This window comes from Aspergillus pseudotamarii (assembly GCF_009193445.1).
Source record: "Aspergillus pseudotamarii strain CBS 117625 unplaced genomic scaffold BDV38scaffold_118, whole genome shotgun sequence".
NCBI lineage: Eukaryota > Fungi > Ascomycota > Eurotiomycetes > Eurotiales > Aspergillaceae > Aspergillus > Aspergillus pseudotamarii.
In genome coordinates, this window is record NW_022475132.1 from 52,961 (window position 1) to 69,501 (window position 16,541).

The 16,541-nt window shown below is 38.0% G+C and overlaps 4 protein-coding genes across 4 annotated transcripts; 1 reads left to right on the top strand and 3 right to left on the bottom strand.

Annotated features, from left to right (window-relative positions):
* Positions 1–7,407: 7,407 nt before the first annotated feature.
* Positions 7,408–8,272, bottom strand: BDV38DRAFT_276104 (kinase-like protein; the record flags this gene model as incomplete). Its single annotated transcript, XM_032058148.1, has 2 exons — positions 7,408–7,453; positions 7,524–8,272. The coding sequence occupies 2 exons, from the start codon at positions 8,270–8,272 to the stop codon at positions 7,408–7,410; spliced, it is 795 nt and encodes a 264-aa protein (XP_031907326.1).
* Positions 8,273–8,602: 330 nt separating this feature from the next.
* BDV38DRAFT_264998 (uncharacterized protein) lies at positions 8,603–9,078 on the bottom strand. The gene has a single exon (XM_032056327.1). It carries the CDS (start codon positions 8,999–9,001, stop codon positions 8,648–8,650), a length of 354 nt encoding a protein of 117 aa, XP_031907327.1. The 5' UTR covers positions 9,002–9,078; the 3' UTR covers positions 8,603–8,647.
* A 2,141-nt stretch (positions 9,079–11,219) lies between these two features.
* On the top strand, positions 11,220–11,644 carry BDV38DRAFT_276105 (uncharacterized protein; the record flags this gene model as incomplete). Its single annotated transcript, XM_032058149.1, has 2 exons — positions 11,220–11,358; positions 11,469–11,644. 2 exons carry the CDS (start codon positions 11,220–11,222, stop codon positions 11,642–11,644), a joined length of 315 nt encoding a protein of 104 aa, XP_031907328.1.
* A 357-nt stretch (positions 11,645–12,001) lies between these two features.
* Positions 12,002–12,650, bottom strand: BDV38DRAFT_276106 (uncharacterized protein; the record flags this gene model as incomplete). The annotated part of the gene is made up of 5 exons (XM_032058150.1): positions 12,002–12,135; positions 12,201–12,367; positions 12,411–12,433; positions 12,472–12,488; positions 12,617–12,650. The coding sequence occupies 5 exons, from the start codon at positions 12,648–12,650 to the stop codon at positions 12,002–12,004; spliced, it is 375 nt and encodes a 124-aa protein (XP_031907329.1).
* Positions 12,651–16,541: the final 3,891 nt, after the last annotated feature.

Here is a 16,541-nt window from a genome sequence, read left to right on the forward strand (position 1 = left end):
TTTACTAGTTTACTGTAATAGTTTCAACTATTATAAATAAAATTATCCAATATTAATATAATATAATACCCGCTATATTATATATTAACACAGTAAAATACTATCTAACAAGTCACTGTCTTGGTATATATATCTGCGGAATACAGAGATTGACCTGCTATAATTATATATCACAATAATCTGAGACAAAAAACTAAAAAGATATATAAAAATATTTATTCCCCTTATAATTCTTTATTCTATTACTAAATTATTATTTCTACTGCTATATCTATTTTTATAGTCTAAATTTAGTTTTCTAGACTAGCTTGGCCTTATATCTCCCCAATAACAATATTTATAGAAAGATATCGACACTTCTCTAAGAATAACTATTATATCTCTATAGAAAGACCGGAGGACTTTTCTATATTAGATTTTACAAGTAATCCTATTTTTATTAATATTAAGAAAAGTAGTACTAAATCCTCTTTTTCTAATAATACCGACAGTAATACTATCCCGGAAACTCCCAGCTATTGCTTACAAAGTTATATCTACTATAGTTAGAAAAATAATCAGCAGATATACTATTTTAATAATAGTATTATCTTAATAGCTCCGAATAGTTATAAGGACTACAGTATAATAATATATAGTATAATATATAAAGGTATAGCTGATAGATCTCCATTCTCTAGTAATATAGTAGTCTAGCTGTCAAACCGGAATAGCTGTACTGTAGCTATTATCTTATATATAATAATAGCCGATAGTTCAGTACAAAATATTTACTCAGATATATAGCTCTCTACTATAAACAGACTAATAAACTTAATAGCTCTAGAGTATACTACCGAGAGTAGTAAACCGGCGGTGTTACTTGATATATATATCAGCGATAGTTCTAAGTATATACAAAATATAATATTTACCCGGGTCAAACAAGCCAGTAAATAGACTCGGATTAACAGTATATTTCTTTATATCTATTAGATAGAGAGATATTTACTTAACCTATATAGCAGACACTCAAACTAATAATAATCTACGGTCTGATTTTATAACTATAAATCAATTTAATAATCAGACCGGCTCTATAACAGATATTCTTATATACAGATCAGTACCAGAGGGTTATTTAATATTTCTTTACTGTAGTATAGAATAGTATATCTACTATAAGCTTCGACAGTGGGTCCCGGGACTGCTGGATAAGTATCTCTATTATCCCAGACTCTATAAATATACTAGAGTATACAAGAGACAAGCTGTTTCTGAAATACTCTTAGTTTTAGAAAATAGAAAAAGATTCAGAGAGATATAAATTATAACTTATAATTTATTTTATTTTCTTTATCAGATTTTGTTTTATTAATTAAAAAAGTTTCTTGTATAGCTTAAGTTAAATCTTTATAATTAGTTACTTATAATATATTATTAGAACTAGATAATTTTATACCAGTACTAGATTATAGAGATTATACACAGTATATTTATATTAAATATATTACCTTGTATCAGAGTATACGAAGCTTATATATCTTAATACTAAAATTAAGCCTTCCTACTGCTTTTGGCAGATTATAGGTCTAGAGAAAAGTAGAAATTAATAATTATAATATAGTTTAGCTCGGTATTTCACAGAATATTATCTGAACAAAGATTCTGGTATAGAGTAATCTATAAAAAGTTTATTTATATTTTAATTACTTAGCGGCTCCGATAGCCAAACAAGCAAAATAAATTAGAATCTTGGAAAAAAGAGTGCCTATTTATTACTGGCAACTGAAATATCTGAAACTACTATAAACAAAGAAACTAGTATAACAGGCGATACTCAATCCGAGTAGATAATATCCAGAAGTTACTATTTTTTTAATAAAACTAAAACAGTAAAGAAAAAGTAAGAATATTAACTTTCTTAACTCTCTTACTCTGACTTATTATAGACTTACAATAGATAAGCTCTCTATTACTTCTCTACTCTAGACATCTCTTGCCTAAAACTCTCTATAGTAACTAATAAACTAAGATTATCACAATTAATTAATTATAATATTGACTAGAAAAGGTCCCCTTGACAGTTAACTTCTAGAAGAATATAGTATAATATACTATCTATATCTCTAGTAGAAATATAAGGATATAAATCTATTAGTACTCTTTAGACAACTTTTTTATCTATTACCAGTTCTGCTTTTAGAACCGTACTAGAAAGATCTCTTTAATATAATTCTTCTGCCCGCTAAATAAATAGTATTAAATATAGAATCTTCTTATCTTTATTAGTAATATTAAGATAAGATTTTATTGTATCTATTATATATTTAACTCGGAATCCTTCTAAGTACAAGTTGAATATAATATAGATTATCAATATAACTATCGCTATTCAAGACTTTATTAGAGATTAAATAATAATTATAGTAACAAGACTTATCGGCTTTACTATAGTTATTTTTATTATTGAACTTTATACTGCGAGACTACCAACTCGGGACTATTCTATACTTAGAAGAGTAAATATATTAAAAGTATAGTTTAATATAGCTCAAAAGACAATTCAAAAATATCCTTAAAAGTATATATATTAACTTTTTAAGTATTTCTCAAGAATATTGACAGGTCTTCTCTATCTTTTAACTATAGAAAATAAAATTCTGGAAAAACTCCCAGAGATTTATTAATATCTAAGAGCCCTGTTTTTTATTTATATTATCTCTATATAGTACTTTCTTATTTGCTATATCCTGAGAAAGATAGATTTGTAGGATCTCAATTATAATTAATTTATCTATTATTCTATTAATATAGTGTATTATAACTATTTATTAGAGATTATTTACCAAGCAGTCTATCTCTATATTTCTTTTTGTATTCCGCTACTAAAATAAGAATATCTATTAACTATTTATATCTTAATCCTTGTAGTAGCTCTTGTATATTTTTATATAGAGAGTCTCCAGCAATATTGTCAAGAGTATTTATAATATAATTATAATAGAATACTACTAATCAGTACAAGTTCTTGGTAGATAGTAATAGCTATAAAGTAAACCTATTATTTCTTGTTCTCACAGCCTGTCTAAATAATATAGTAATAAAAGCTAGTTCTATACTAGATAATCTTAGGAGAAGCTCCTTTCGAGTCTAATATATTTTGTTTATATTCTGTAAAGGAACTATATAACAGAGACCTATATAATTCTTATTAGTATAACAGAACTATATATTTTGATATCTATTAATACTTACTATAAGTTGTAGACATATCCCAATAGAGCTAAGAAGTAGTATCTTTATTTATACTATTAAAGAAAATATTTAGACATTAAAGAATATAAAATAGAAACAGAAATAAAATATAACTAGGCTATTTAAATATATATACTATACTTTAAGCGAAAGTACACAAAACTGCCAGATTATTAGGCTCAAGTATAATAATAAAAAAAATAAAATAAAAAATTCCCTCCTATTATAGCACTACCGCTCTCAACCTTTTATATAAATTCTAGACAGAGATTCTATATATAATTAAAAAACTTTCTGGACAGATTATCAAGCTGCCTATTTCTTTAATAATTATCTCTTTCTACTTCCAGCCAAGTACTTTTGTAGCAGAAAACAAAATTTCTTAGTTAATATAATTATTTATTATCAAACTTGATCGATTATTTGGATTATAAGAGAAACTATTATTTTCTCTGTTTTATTTAATTTTTTGATCCCTGTGATATCGTAGGTTTCTTGATCTATATTTCCAGTTTAGAGTGTCGATCTGACAGTTACTAGAGAATATCTATATCAGTCCATATTCTATTTTAATAATATAATAACTTACTACTATACAAAATTTACTGATAAAAGCTAAAGATACCGCCCGGGGGGTACAGCAGCTAATAAAATAATAAAAGCAAGTATATTCAGATACTTTTTTATAGAATAGTTATAGAGAGAAAAGGACAATATATATACTACTCTCTGTACACATATAAACAAGACTGCCAGATAGTTTGATATACAATAAATTTCCAGATAGATTATCGAGCTGCTCTTTTTTTCTATATCTATTTCTCCCTACTATAAATAAAGATCTTACTTTATCCGCTCTATATTCAACAAAGTAGGTTTATAGGGTATAACTGTAGAGAATATTTACCTGACTCGTAAGCAATTATCAGCGGTTACTCCACAAGTCTCAGAAGTTCTAGAATCACAGTCTTTGCTCCTCCCCTAAGCCCAAAGCGTAACATATGTAGACACATGATAAAAGGACATGATATGCAGCGATCAATACTTGCTACGTTACATTAATACGATTATGTTCTACACAGTGCAGCGAAATAAAATCCGAACACAACTAGCTACTAACCTTGTTCAGGATATTGCGATCTGCAGGAGAAGCAGTTACGAAGCAAGAAAAGATTAAGTATCAATCTGCCCAGAGGCTAGACCTTTTAAGGCCTATATCCTTCCGAAGTACATCAGTTACTACACATAATTCAACCTAGACATTAACTCTGACACCCGCACTCCATCATCTGAGACTTCACTGATATAGCCTACTCTATGTAGGTCATGTATAATGTAAAACCTTCATAACGTTAATAAACCACGTACTTCTTAATAAAGATATACTCACACCCAATAAGCACATGGACAGAATTCACAAGAACGAACCATCCAATTCGTTATGTGAGGTGGAATGACTATATGGTCTTTTAATTCCTTCATAGTAATGGAATTAGAAGTGAAACGGTATCCGATACTGTCCATAAACATGGTTGGGGCTTCGATGCTCTGGAGACCAGTTACTGTAATAGTTCTGGTACATTTGGTCGAGCCGCTGAATGTTATCACCCAGTGCTGTTCGCATTGCGCCATCTTGATCCGCTGTACCTGAACAACAGCAAATTTGTCGTGTATATCGTTGTCTGTGGATGCCATAGTAGCTCAATAGCGGGAGTATAAGGAAAGCAGCTTATAATGGAATGAGAAATAGATATGATAGTCGACTGGAAATATATATAATGCAGAGACTATGTAGTATTACGATAGTACGGGGGTTTATCCAAAGCACTTAAAAGTGTCCCGAGCCACGACCCAGAGATTGGCAGTATACTACCCACTCAGTACCATTGTATGACCGCGAAACAAACTAGGACAAATATAATGTGACTTCTTGTCTCTTTGGGTGGGGCTACTATTCCGCTCCCTGTCCCATTAAGAGAATGATCGACTAGGGTGTTCACACCATTCGGAGGCTAGAATAATAATCCACTTTTGGCTATCCTTGAGTACGAAACTAAATTTTTGAAGTTCGATTTTCATTGAATTGGATTGGCATTGGCCTTTACGAGAAGCTATTTGCCCCGCTCAAAGCTTCCATTGAAATTACTGCGCAGAGTGCCCACGTACTGTTTCCTGGGTACGTGGATCATGACGTTGGGCTTTGGAAACCATAAGCCTTAGGAGAGCCAGTGTGTTGGGCTTTGGTACTTACAGGATGTTATATGAGAGTCCAAAAGATACCCGTTGTTTGTATACTTTGTAATAAAAGTATGTCTATACTAGCTCAGTAAACTCGTACTAACACGATATCGTTGAACTCACATGAAGCTACAACAACTATGTTCAATTTCTGGAGGGTCCATGTCGTAGACCTCACATGCGATTTCTTTCAAATTAGGACAAGAATAATGCACCGTATATGTCACAAGCTCTCTAGCTTGCAGGGAGCGATTCTCAAGCCATAATAGTTGGTTGTAAAGCTTTGGCTCAGATAAAAATTTGAAGTGATTAGCGGTTAGGATAGCGTTGCCTCCATCGTAATAAAATGTTAGAACATAGTGTTTTTCACATTTGTCACAAGGAAGATTAGATAGCTGAACAGAGACTACCCAGGGAGAAGGACTGCGGCGGATTGCGAAATAGCAGGTGTCCATGTTTGAACGGTTGGTGGGCGAGAAAAAAAATAGATACTCAAGAGGAGGTATATATATATATTCCTACAGAAAGCCACACTGGTTATACATGGGACTAAATCCGTGTTCAGCAAGAAGATACGGCCATTCGTCCTTGGGTACAAACGGAGACAGTTTTTGTCTCAATGCACCCTGATTCTTCTCGTTGAAAAATGACACCGAGCAGCCCATGAGTTTCGTCTTCTCCCGGTGCTTTACAGAAAACAAAATGACCGCCTCTTGAAGAGGATAATGAAAAACGCCCAAATAACTGAGTGGTTTAATTTGATCCTTGGTCGAATCGTCCAGCATGGTAAACACCAACCATACCTGTTTCTGCAACTTATGGTTAAATCAGCATGTTCAGGCCAAGGTCTAAAGCAGCTGCGACTTACTGGTTTGGGTAAGCCTGGCTCTGGGAGACCAATTATTTCTCCACTGCCCCTGGAAGTCGAAGTGTCTTCAGCTCCGTTTGTTGGCGCCTGATCATTGCGGAAGGTTTCTGGTATCGCCGCTATGGCCTCTTCTCCTAAGTCTGTAGGTGAAGCTGGCTTGATGCGCTGTATGTTGAGGATCGAGGGGGGATTAGATTGTTTTGGGAACAAACTATAATTCTGACGTTTCACTGGGACCGGCGGGTTTGGCTGCTCCTTCTCATAGGATAATGGCCTTGGGGTTTGATACTCCGAAGAGTGACTCTGCGGTTCATCATGGCCCACAGCACTATCTCTAGATTGGCTGTCATCCTGTCTGCCATTGTTGCAGTCCATCAAACCTACGGGGGGGCGTCGACCGAAGCAGAACCACCCGAGCCACGGCGGGAGTACTGCCTGCAGGAATATGTCATTGAAGCCAGTCATGATTAACGAGCAAGACCAATAAGGCTGTAAGTTGGAGAAAAGAGCGCCAATACTGTCTGAGGATGATATCAGTTTGTTCCCTGAAAGAATATGCGGTGTAAAAACAAGGCTTTTCACAGTCTTATATCGCTGGATAGTGGTCTCCTGGCATATGAACGACCAGGGTGATTCGTTATCGTGCATGCTTCCAACGTTTTCTCCTGTTTGTACTTTTCGCTTCTGCTTGCTGCGCAAGCGGTGATGATGCTATGGATGGAGAATCTCGATTAAGCATGGGGGCACTAGTTTCAAACCTAACTTGAAATAACAGGCCTATAATATTGATGCCGTGAACATTTAGATCCTTTGAGTCTTGGGTAATGCATTTCCTCTATACAGACTTGAAAGGGCTAGCTTTGATAAGCGGAGCTAAGAAATACACCTTTCCACTTCTGTCTAGTCTTATGCACAGGACTTCAAACTTCTAAATGGATATAAAACATACTAAGGCTTGATTGAATACCAACAAGTCACAGTGAGTAATGGGAATAATAAGCGAAGAATGGTCTAAACAGCTAAAAAGAAATAGAAAATATCATTCCATATATCCACTACACAGTCTATAGCTGCGGTACTTGGCGTAGCATTATGTGAACCCGTGTATTACTAAAATAAAATACATCTTCCAGGGCGACGAACAACAATATCGCCTGGGCCATGCATGCCCTGGCAGCACGCGCCTATGTCTCGAGAAACGTCATCCATCGAGCAGTAGTCCCCATTCCAGCAACGCAGAATAACGCCACCAAGTACAAGCATGTCCACTCTCGGATATTCCCCCATGGCAAAAAGATGCTCCACCCTTCTCATCAATTTTCCAGCCCCAAGTGTCTTCTCCAATTCTTGGTAAGGCTTCTCACCAGTTTCTATTTCGAATAGTGTCGAACCGAAGGCGAATATATCTGTTTTTATATCTGGATCAGACCCTGGCCGATAGCTACACCATTCGTAGCATACTGTTGCAGCTTCCCCGTCGATACCAGAGCCAGCAAAGTCAATAAACTTTATGTGGCCTGACTGGTCCAGAAGTAGATTATGACAGCCAACATCCGCATGGATAATATTCTTAGTATGTATGTAGCGCAAACCCTCTGCGGCCTCTTGGGCCCAACGGAGCTTTGTCCGAATTGCCGTCTTCAATTTCTGGCTCTGGATCTTCTGGCGCAGGCATTCACCTCGTTCTATAACTATACCATCCTCCGTAATTTTCCGTATATTCGCGATTCGGGGATGGTCACCCAACCGTTCGTAAGCGCGGACTTCGATGTTGTAGGCTTGACAAGCAAAATCGTCCGAAGACTCGGGGCGGCGTTTTATGACAGAATGGCTATTAATCGCATAGATAGGACTTACTGTGCCCACAGCGATCAATGTATACTCAGATTGCCTGCCAGATAGGTAGGACTCAGCAGGACGTTTAACCATTTTGGTATAGAAGAGAAAGGTGATTGGGAAAGATATTCCTACAAAAGAAGTCCAGACCTGGATAGGGATGGATAGGTCTCTTTTAAAATGATTGGGGTCTCGAACAAAAGGGATCGGCCCGACCTTAGCTCTTACTTAGATTGGTTTAGCTTACTATATCATGCCGCCCCACTCATTGGGAAGTAACAAATTGAACAGAACCAGGCTAGCTCCACGTCCATCAATACACTCAGCCAAACAACCGTTACCACCCCTTGTTTTCTTCATTTCGCGGAACCTTGAGCCATGAAGTCCATCTCGGCGATGGTCAATCACGTAGCGGAGAGGGAAGCTCAGTCCAAGCTGGCCTGTCCACAGTTACTCAAGTTAGATCCATCATAACAAGGATATTTGTGAACGCACCGATTCCACAACTGTATCTACAGATACACCCGAGTCTCGGCAACGAGGGCAAGTACCTCGCCTGGTCGTAGTACCGAACACACCAAGACTCGAATCGAAGGTAGCATTGGGACAGTAGGGCTCGTTGTTTAGTTTAACAGGGTCGCATGGTTTATAGTAGCGCTTTTCAAAACTGTGGGGTTCATCCCGATGGCAACCTCGATAGTGGAGCCGCGCAAAAGTATAGGTACACATGGCTGGAATATGGAGAATGTCGAGAAAAAGCAATAGAGACAAATTATGCTGAGAGATGAAAGGAATATTGTGTATCAAAATGGACTTGAACATAGGGGGTGTAACTGCCTTTATCTTGTTCAATCGCGAAAGCCTTGCCAATTCTCAGTAAGGGACCGTGCGAACCAACGTCGTATCTGTACAGGGAAGCAACACATCTCTTGCAGATACACTATACCCTTTTCGCCAGAATGTTGTGCTGAGCACAACATTCTGGCGAAAAGGGTATAGTGTATCTGCAAGCGGTACAGGGGTATTCTAGAGAGAGGGGTAACCAGATGAGAACGCTGTCCTTTACCTTTCACCGACATTTTACCCACAAGCTGCGGGAAACCACTTTCGTTGCAAACCAGTCACTATGGAGTCGCCATCGAACAATAGCAATACTGCACTCACTGAGTTTGACGAAATTTTACGCAATTTGCTCCAGTTTTTAGAGAAGAACAAAACAGTTCCTAAGGAGACGTTGCAGAGTCGTATCAGCAATCTTCCTAGTACCCAAAAGACATTACTCACTAGCTTCTTTGCATCTGGAAATTCGGGGGAGAGCACGAAGTCCGCGGCCACTATACATCCAAAAAACGGCAATATTGTCAGATCACCGCCCCAGATTGTGATCACTGACACCTTGAAGAAGACATTTGAGAAATGGAGGAGGAACTCTGAGGAGTTTTTTAAAGAGGGATCCAAAGGCTCAACAGACTACCACTGGGGTCTAGCTATTGGTATACTGAAACAAAGGGAAAGTGAAGTGGAGGTTAACAGAATCAAAAGCCGATTTGAAAAGTTGAACATGTTCCGGAGTGCCGTTGATCATGGCTATCATACAGGTAAAAAATGGCACAAGCGCGGGTCAAGCTTACTTGTCGAAGTAATTCAACGCCAATATCCATCCGTCGATAAAGAGTACAAAACAGATGCTGAACGACTTGAGGACGCTATCCAGGAAGGACGCAACTATGCGATTTGGGCTAGCAACCTTGGCGGTGATGGGTATCTTGCTGCTTTGCCCTTAGATGTGCATGAAGCAACGTATGTTTATCTATCTTTTCGTTATGCCAACACTGACACTCCTTAGCTACTATAGTAGGCGCTACCGTCCCGAGGTCGAAGAAAAGTGCATCCAACTCCTCGAACGTGGGATCAAGCGCACTGTGGAGGATTATAATCTAATAAGTTTAGGGAAGTTCGTCTCTAAACGACTTCAAGACAAGCTCCAAGTGGACAATTATTGTAACGTCAGTGAGGGTAGAAAACGGACAAAGACTTCGCCTGGAACGCCGAGTATAACATGCCCTGGACTGTTTTGAGACCCATTCTGACTATTTTTGTAGAGAATAAATCGCACGAGTATAAAAGACGAAGAGTGGACATAGCTCGTACCTCTTCAGCGAACCATCGCTCTCCCACTGCTACCGCGGGCACTAATACGGAACAACTTGGGGGAAACGCTTCGGTACATGAATCGCAGCATACGAGAGCAAACAGCAGTGAAAATGTTATCGAGATCAACCAACGAAAGGAACTCGACCATCTGTCCAGATCTACACAGAATTGGCAGTTCCTGGAAGGTAGCCCTTTACGTGCAGCTATTGGTAAGCTTCTATATACACTACGCTGGCTCTTACCAACAATACTCATTTTGATATAGCATCCCAAAACCAGCGGTCGTCGAACGTACACACATCACCGCATTCGCGTCCTCAAAACGCAGCATTATCATTGGGTCAGACAAGTGCCAATATCAACAATGATTCTTCTATATCAACCCCTGCAGTTCAGCCCGAAGACGTGGAATGTCCGAATTTTAATGGACAGTCTGATGGCCCCCTAGAACCATTCCATTACAAAGGCAGAAGTAACTTCAATGCGGAAAATCTTGAAAATAGCGTCGCGTTTCGTACGTGTTCCAGAAAGCATCAGTGGAGTAGAGAAGGAGATATGGATATTGATACATCTGGGAGTCAGTTTCTGTACATGGGTAAATGGCTGATACCTACTGACGTGTTCTAGTTTCTCACCCTCAGCCCACAGTGCCTGATTTCGAGGATCGGTGTGAGGCGTCAAAAACCTGGTCCACGGGGGTGCCGCGAGCTGCGCCAGATACCATATCGCTGCAACAAAGTTCGTTGATGAACACAGAAGGGTGGACGAATGCGGAATATCAGCGCAATGATATACCTTCAAGCACGCCTTCCAATAAGAATACAGCATTTCACTTGGGCAGTGGTAAGCTTTCTGTGATTAAACTGCGTCCACTGTGACAGAACTAATGACTTTTAAGATATTCACCACTGTCAGACGGCTGAATCAACAACTTTTCCTTCAATGGACCGTGATCCAGACCATAATGTTTCTCTCCATTCGCCAGAATCTCAGTCAAACACAAACACAGACAGTTATCCGGATCAGTCAGTACACATTTCTCAGGAAAGCACTGAAAATTTAAACTCTACAGCACAGGTTATGGAAACTTTACTTCCGTACTTGTTCCCCCAATATGTACCACCTTCGCCTGTAGACACAATGAGCCCGTCGAAGCATCCACAGTTCGTGCCACCAACATCGATCGACACAACTATATTCTCGTCGTACCCTCAATTCGCTCCCCTTGACATGATGATGTTTTCAGATTATCCACAATTTATTCCAGAACCTCCACAAGAGTCGGATATGGGCAATTTGTTCAACAACTGAAAGGTGTTGAAGAATTGTCAATAAGTCGAGAAATCGTCAATCAGCCCGCCACGTCATGTAAAGCGTCCTGTCATTTACTTTTTCTTGGGGGGAGAGCTACTATAAAATAAAGTGATCCGGTGAGAATGACTTCACTCGTAAAAGGGATTGGGCCTGATTCAGGTGTCAATTTAGGCCCTCCTAAGATTCGGGGCTCGTTGGTATCAGTTGAGGTCGTTTCGCCAGGAATAGAAGGCAATGGTTGTATGTAACCTTCTGGTTCTAGTATCTTCGTTGTTCCATTTAATTTCCACGCTTGGAGACCGTAGCCTTTCAGTGAGGCTGGCAGCTCCTTGACCAGATCAACCCATAAAGTCTCTAATCTGGGATCATCACAGAAATATGTATTGTGACCCGTCTGTTGCCAGTGAGCCGTCCGTAAGAAACGCGCCAGTTCCTCCATAAAAGTATTTCCTCGATATCAAGCACACAGGTATTATCTGCACAATCTTCTACCACTAGTTAATAAGTTCCACCCCAGAAGGAAACGTAGAAGCAAATACAAGGGCTTTCAAACCTATCGCAATATCAGAATGGCGATGCTCGATAGTGTAATATCGGGAGACGCTCTCTTTTGGTCCAGTTGGATGAAAACAATATAGATATGCCGGTATGAAAATCCCCTTTGACTCTCTTATAGCATTTGGTGTGTTTATCAGGTGATAAATTGATATGGCCTGGGGCCTGATTTTTATAATAGAGTAAGTGCATCCTGTGAAAAGGAAACTCCGCGTCCGAGTGAATATTTAGCTGAGGGGCATGGTGGGGCAGGTCGGCCGATTCATCACATGACTAGAGGCCAGGTCTATGGAAAATTTGGAGCTGTACTCTGGAGTCGTTACGGTTTCACTGTAACACTATCTAGCTACTAGCTGAGACGGAATTAGTCACTCTCTTCCTCCGTAGGCACCCTTGGCAAAAGACTTCACATACCACTGACCTTACTAAGGGCACTTCGTATGGCCATTTGCAAGCCGTGGTTTTACATAATTACGTTACATCAAGGAACCTTTAAAACTATTAGAAAAGAACCATAGATATTAACTAGCTCAAACATTGTAAAAGGGTAACTTCTCGATTTGCCCTTGGCCTTCGCGAGTTTCATGTGTAAGCTATTAGGCTCGCCATCCAAGTACATATGGTCTCGTGACCGAATCATCTTGCTTTTCTTGCTTTGTTGGCAAGGCGATGCGCTATTCCCCAACAGGAACGTTATTATCCATTCCCGTCGGTAACCGAAATACCCCAGGACAGCAGGCGGTGGTGAGCAACAGAGAAGCGGTGCAATAGGAGCCGTACTTGGCACCTGAATTTGAGGTGCGTCGTCTAATTGGAGCCAAGCCACCTCAAGTTTCACCCACAGCTTCCCTGTGTAATTTGGAGTATTGAGCCTGAAGAGATACCTGGGTCCGATATTTAAACTGTTTCACAATTTCTCACCAAGGCAGACCGCGTTGACTTCTCAACTCGATCAAACGTTGATTCTCTGCTGATAAATAAGGTAATCGCTTATAATACTTTCTACGCGTTGCTCGTCGCAAAGACTGGCTCTGAGAGCGACTATCGGAGTATATTAAATACTCAGGAGATACCCGCGGCGATAGTAACAGTAGTTCGCTGTAAACAGTCTCTGGAAGGAATATAAAAGAGTAAGTATATCGACAGCTATACAGTTGAATATATAGAACCCCTCGGCCAAAGATCTCCTGTGCCTTGTTCGCAGTGGTTTTGTCACTATTAGAAAGATTTTAGAATATATTTGTATATTTCTCGGTAGTATATTTAATTAAAGTAGAGTTACTTTGTATTACTTTTCTCAGTAGCACTCCAGATTTATATCTTTCGTGTAGCTATTTTACTTTAGAGTAGTACTACTTATTAGGAAAGCTCTATACTCCTGTATAATTATCAGTACTGTCGCTTTTACTGCTGTCCTACCAACTATTATTTTAATTTCGGATTTGATAATTTGTTATAGTACCCGCGATCAATTTATCAGATTCACGGACTGTAATTACTATAGAAACAGAGACCAGTTGTTCTGAGTCGGTATCTATATTCAGCTAAGAACAGAGAGAGCGGGTATATATTAGAGGTCTTTTCAAGAGTCTGATTAAATATAGTAGACGGTTAGGACTGGAAACTACAGATAATCGAATCTCTTCTAAGATTCCACTTTCTATATTATTTATTAGACTAGATCTTGTTATAACTAACAATTTATTGTTTTTAACTCTTCGTGCTATAACTGCCTTATAGCCCAGGTACTCTTCTTAATCTTGATAATCCCTGATCTTATTTCTTATATTTTGCAGATTTACTTTATTATATTTCATAATTTCAACACAAGATTTGTCTCGAGAGTGTAATAATATATTGAAAGACACTGATAAATCGGCTGAAGATAATTAAGCAGTATATATACTATAGGAGCTAGCTGCCGGAGAAGATATATATATATTGATCTCGCTACAGCTGTGTAACAACAGAATACTATCTTAATATAACTTTGTAACGATAGATAGACCTAGACTATATTAGAAAAAGGACCAAGCACAGAGAGATAGTAGGCTATATCTATCTAAAAGATTCTGCTCTGCTTCTGCTATTATAGATACTAGATCTAAAAAATAGATATCTCCACCAAATTGATATATCTCCCGGTTTGGCCACTCTTGTGAGACACTTTGTTAGACACTAGATTAAGACAGAGTTTTATTGTTATTACTGGCACTCACCTCTGATTGTACTAGCTCCCGTGTTACTGATTATATCAGGTAAAAAAATTAGTCAAGTATATAAAATATATCTACTTCACACTCTACTTACCAATATATAATATATTCTGATTCTAAGTAATATCCCTAACAGCTCTATTAAAAACTATATAATTACAGGGTCTCTCCAGATTTGGCTGATACACTATTTATATATACACAGTAATTCCTGCCATAGACAGTCTCTTAAACTCAATATCAAACTTATTACAAATCTTCGTATTGTACAAAGTATTACCTTCTCTTATAGAAGTCCTAGATTACTGGGTAGAACCCCTGTCTGATATCGAGAGAGTCGCCGCTGCGTCAACAGATAATTTAGGTAGAAGAGAGTATAAAAAGCAGTGTTATACTGAAGGGGTCAGATAGAGTATCCAATAGAAAGTGGGTAGAGATAGTTTAAGCGGAGGGGGTTAGTAGTAGAAGTAGATATTATCAAGATTGACAGACATGGTTTAAATAGTCTTAAAAAGGACATATAAGGATATAGAAGAATAGTAGAAAGAGTAGTAGAAAGAGTAATAGAAAGTACAATGGGAAGTATAATAGTAAGTATAATAGTAAGACAGGTAAATAAGAGGAAGAGATAATATAATACCGAAGGCAGCGACAAAGGGATTCGAAGTGAAGCATAAGGGACTGGTTAAATAGATACACAAGAGAGCCATAAAAGGGAGATATAAGTAACTCAAGTAAACACCGGTAGATCATCACAAAAGCTCAGACACTGCCAGAGTCCACGGCTAAGTCTCTCATATTTCGCTAAAATCTGTATTCGTTCGAAAAGTCAAATAGTAATATTTTATTGCGGGCCTAGCTATCTTACTACTACAATTCCTGTCAGTGGCAGTTATATAAGCTTATTACAGTAGTTATTATTATATAAAAGACCTGAGATTGCGAAACTCCAAGGTTAAAGTAATATTCTTAGAGACTGGGCTATATTAACTGGATTATCCTGGAAACCAATCAAGGACAATCACTTCTCAATAGATTTAAAGGATATATTATACAATATCGTAGTCGAGCCCGCATAGCCACTAATAGTCATAATCTCGGTACCTATAACCCTCGAAGTCCGAATATAACCATATCCTATCCCACCAACCGGACTATTCTGCGGTCGATTCAAGGGAATTACACAACAGAATATAGATCGATATAATCCTAGTACAAGCCACATAAGCGGAGACCCACCGCCGAAGACAAGACCTAGTACTGAGGCATTTCTGCGATTAGTATTCAGATTTCAGTAGGCAGATTAGAATATTACAGAGAAAGACACAATATATATCTTATAAAATAGGAAACAGCTCCAGCCAAAGCTTGCAAATTGGATACAAAAGACCTGTAATCTAGATATATATCGACAGACCTTATCAAGCTGTAGAGAGCTATTTTGGGGGCCAATATTATAGACAATTATATAATATATTTCTGTGTTCAGTACAGATTTCCAACTTATCTAGTCAGATAGCACCTTGCAGTGTCAGCTTATTCAAGCAATAGCAGTGGATTTAAGCAAACCCAGTCGACAGTAAGGGCAGACAGGGCTATATATACTTATTCAGAGAGTATTATTACAAGAAGACAGGGACCAGAGTAATAAGCTCCGGATAGCACAAATAATCTAGAACCAGACAAATTATAATAGAAATAAAGATTGTAGAAAGAAGAAGTTATTCAGCGACATACCGGTAATCTTATATAGTCGACAAAGGACTGGAAGGGCGGAGGCAGGCGGCAATTCCCGTTGCGGGATAGAGCGATAAGCTAGACTCGATCTGGTCAACGCTAAGCCTTTACAGGCAACCGTCGGACGGGCGCTAAACCCAGACCAGGTGACTGCCGAAAACGGCCGCGCGCTGGTAAATGCGAATTTTACTATCTTTTTATATTGTTATATATACTAGAAATATAGAGATAAGTAAATATTAAATCTAAATAAATAGAACTTTATACTAAATTTAAATATAGTATCTTTTTAATATAATTTATATAGATTAATTATTTCTAAGAAGAAATTGACTAGAGAAATAGCTATAAAAAGATATTATAGAAACTAGAAATAATATTATATA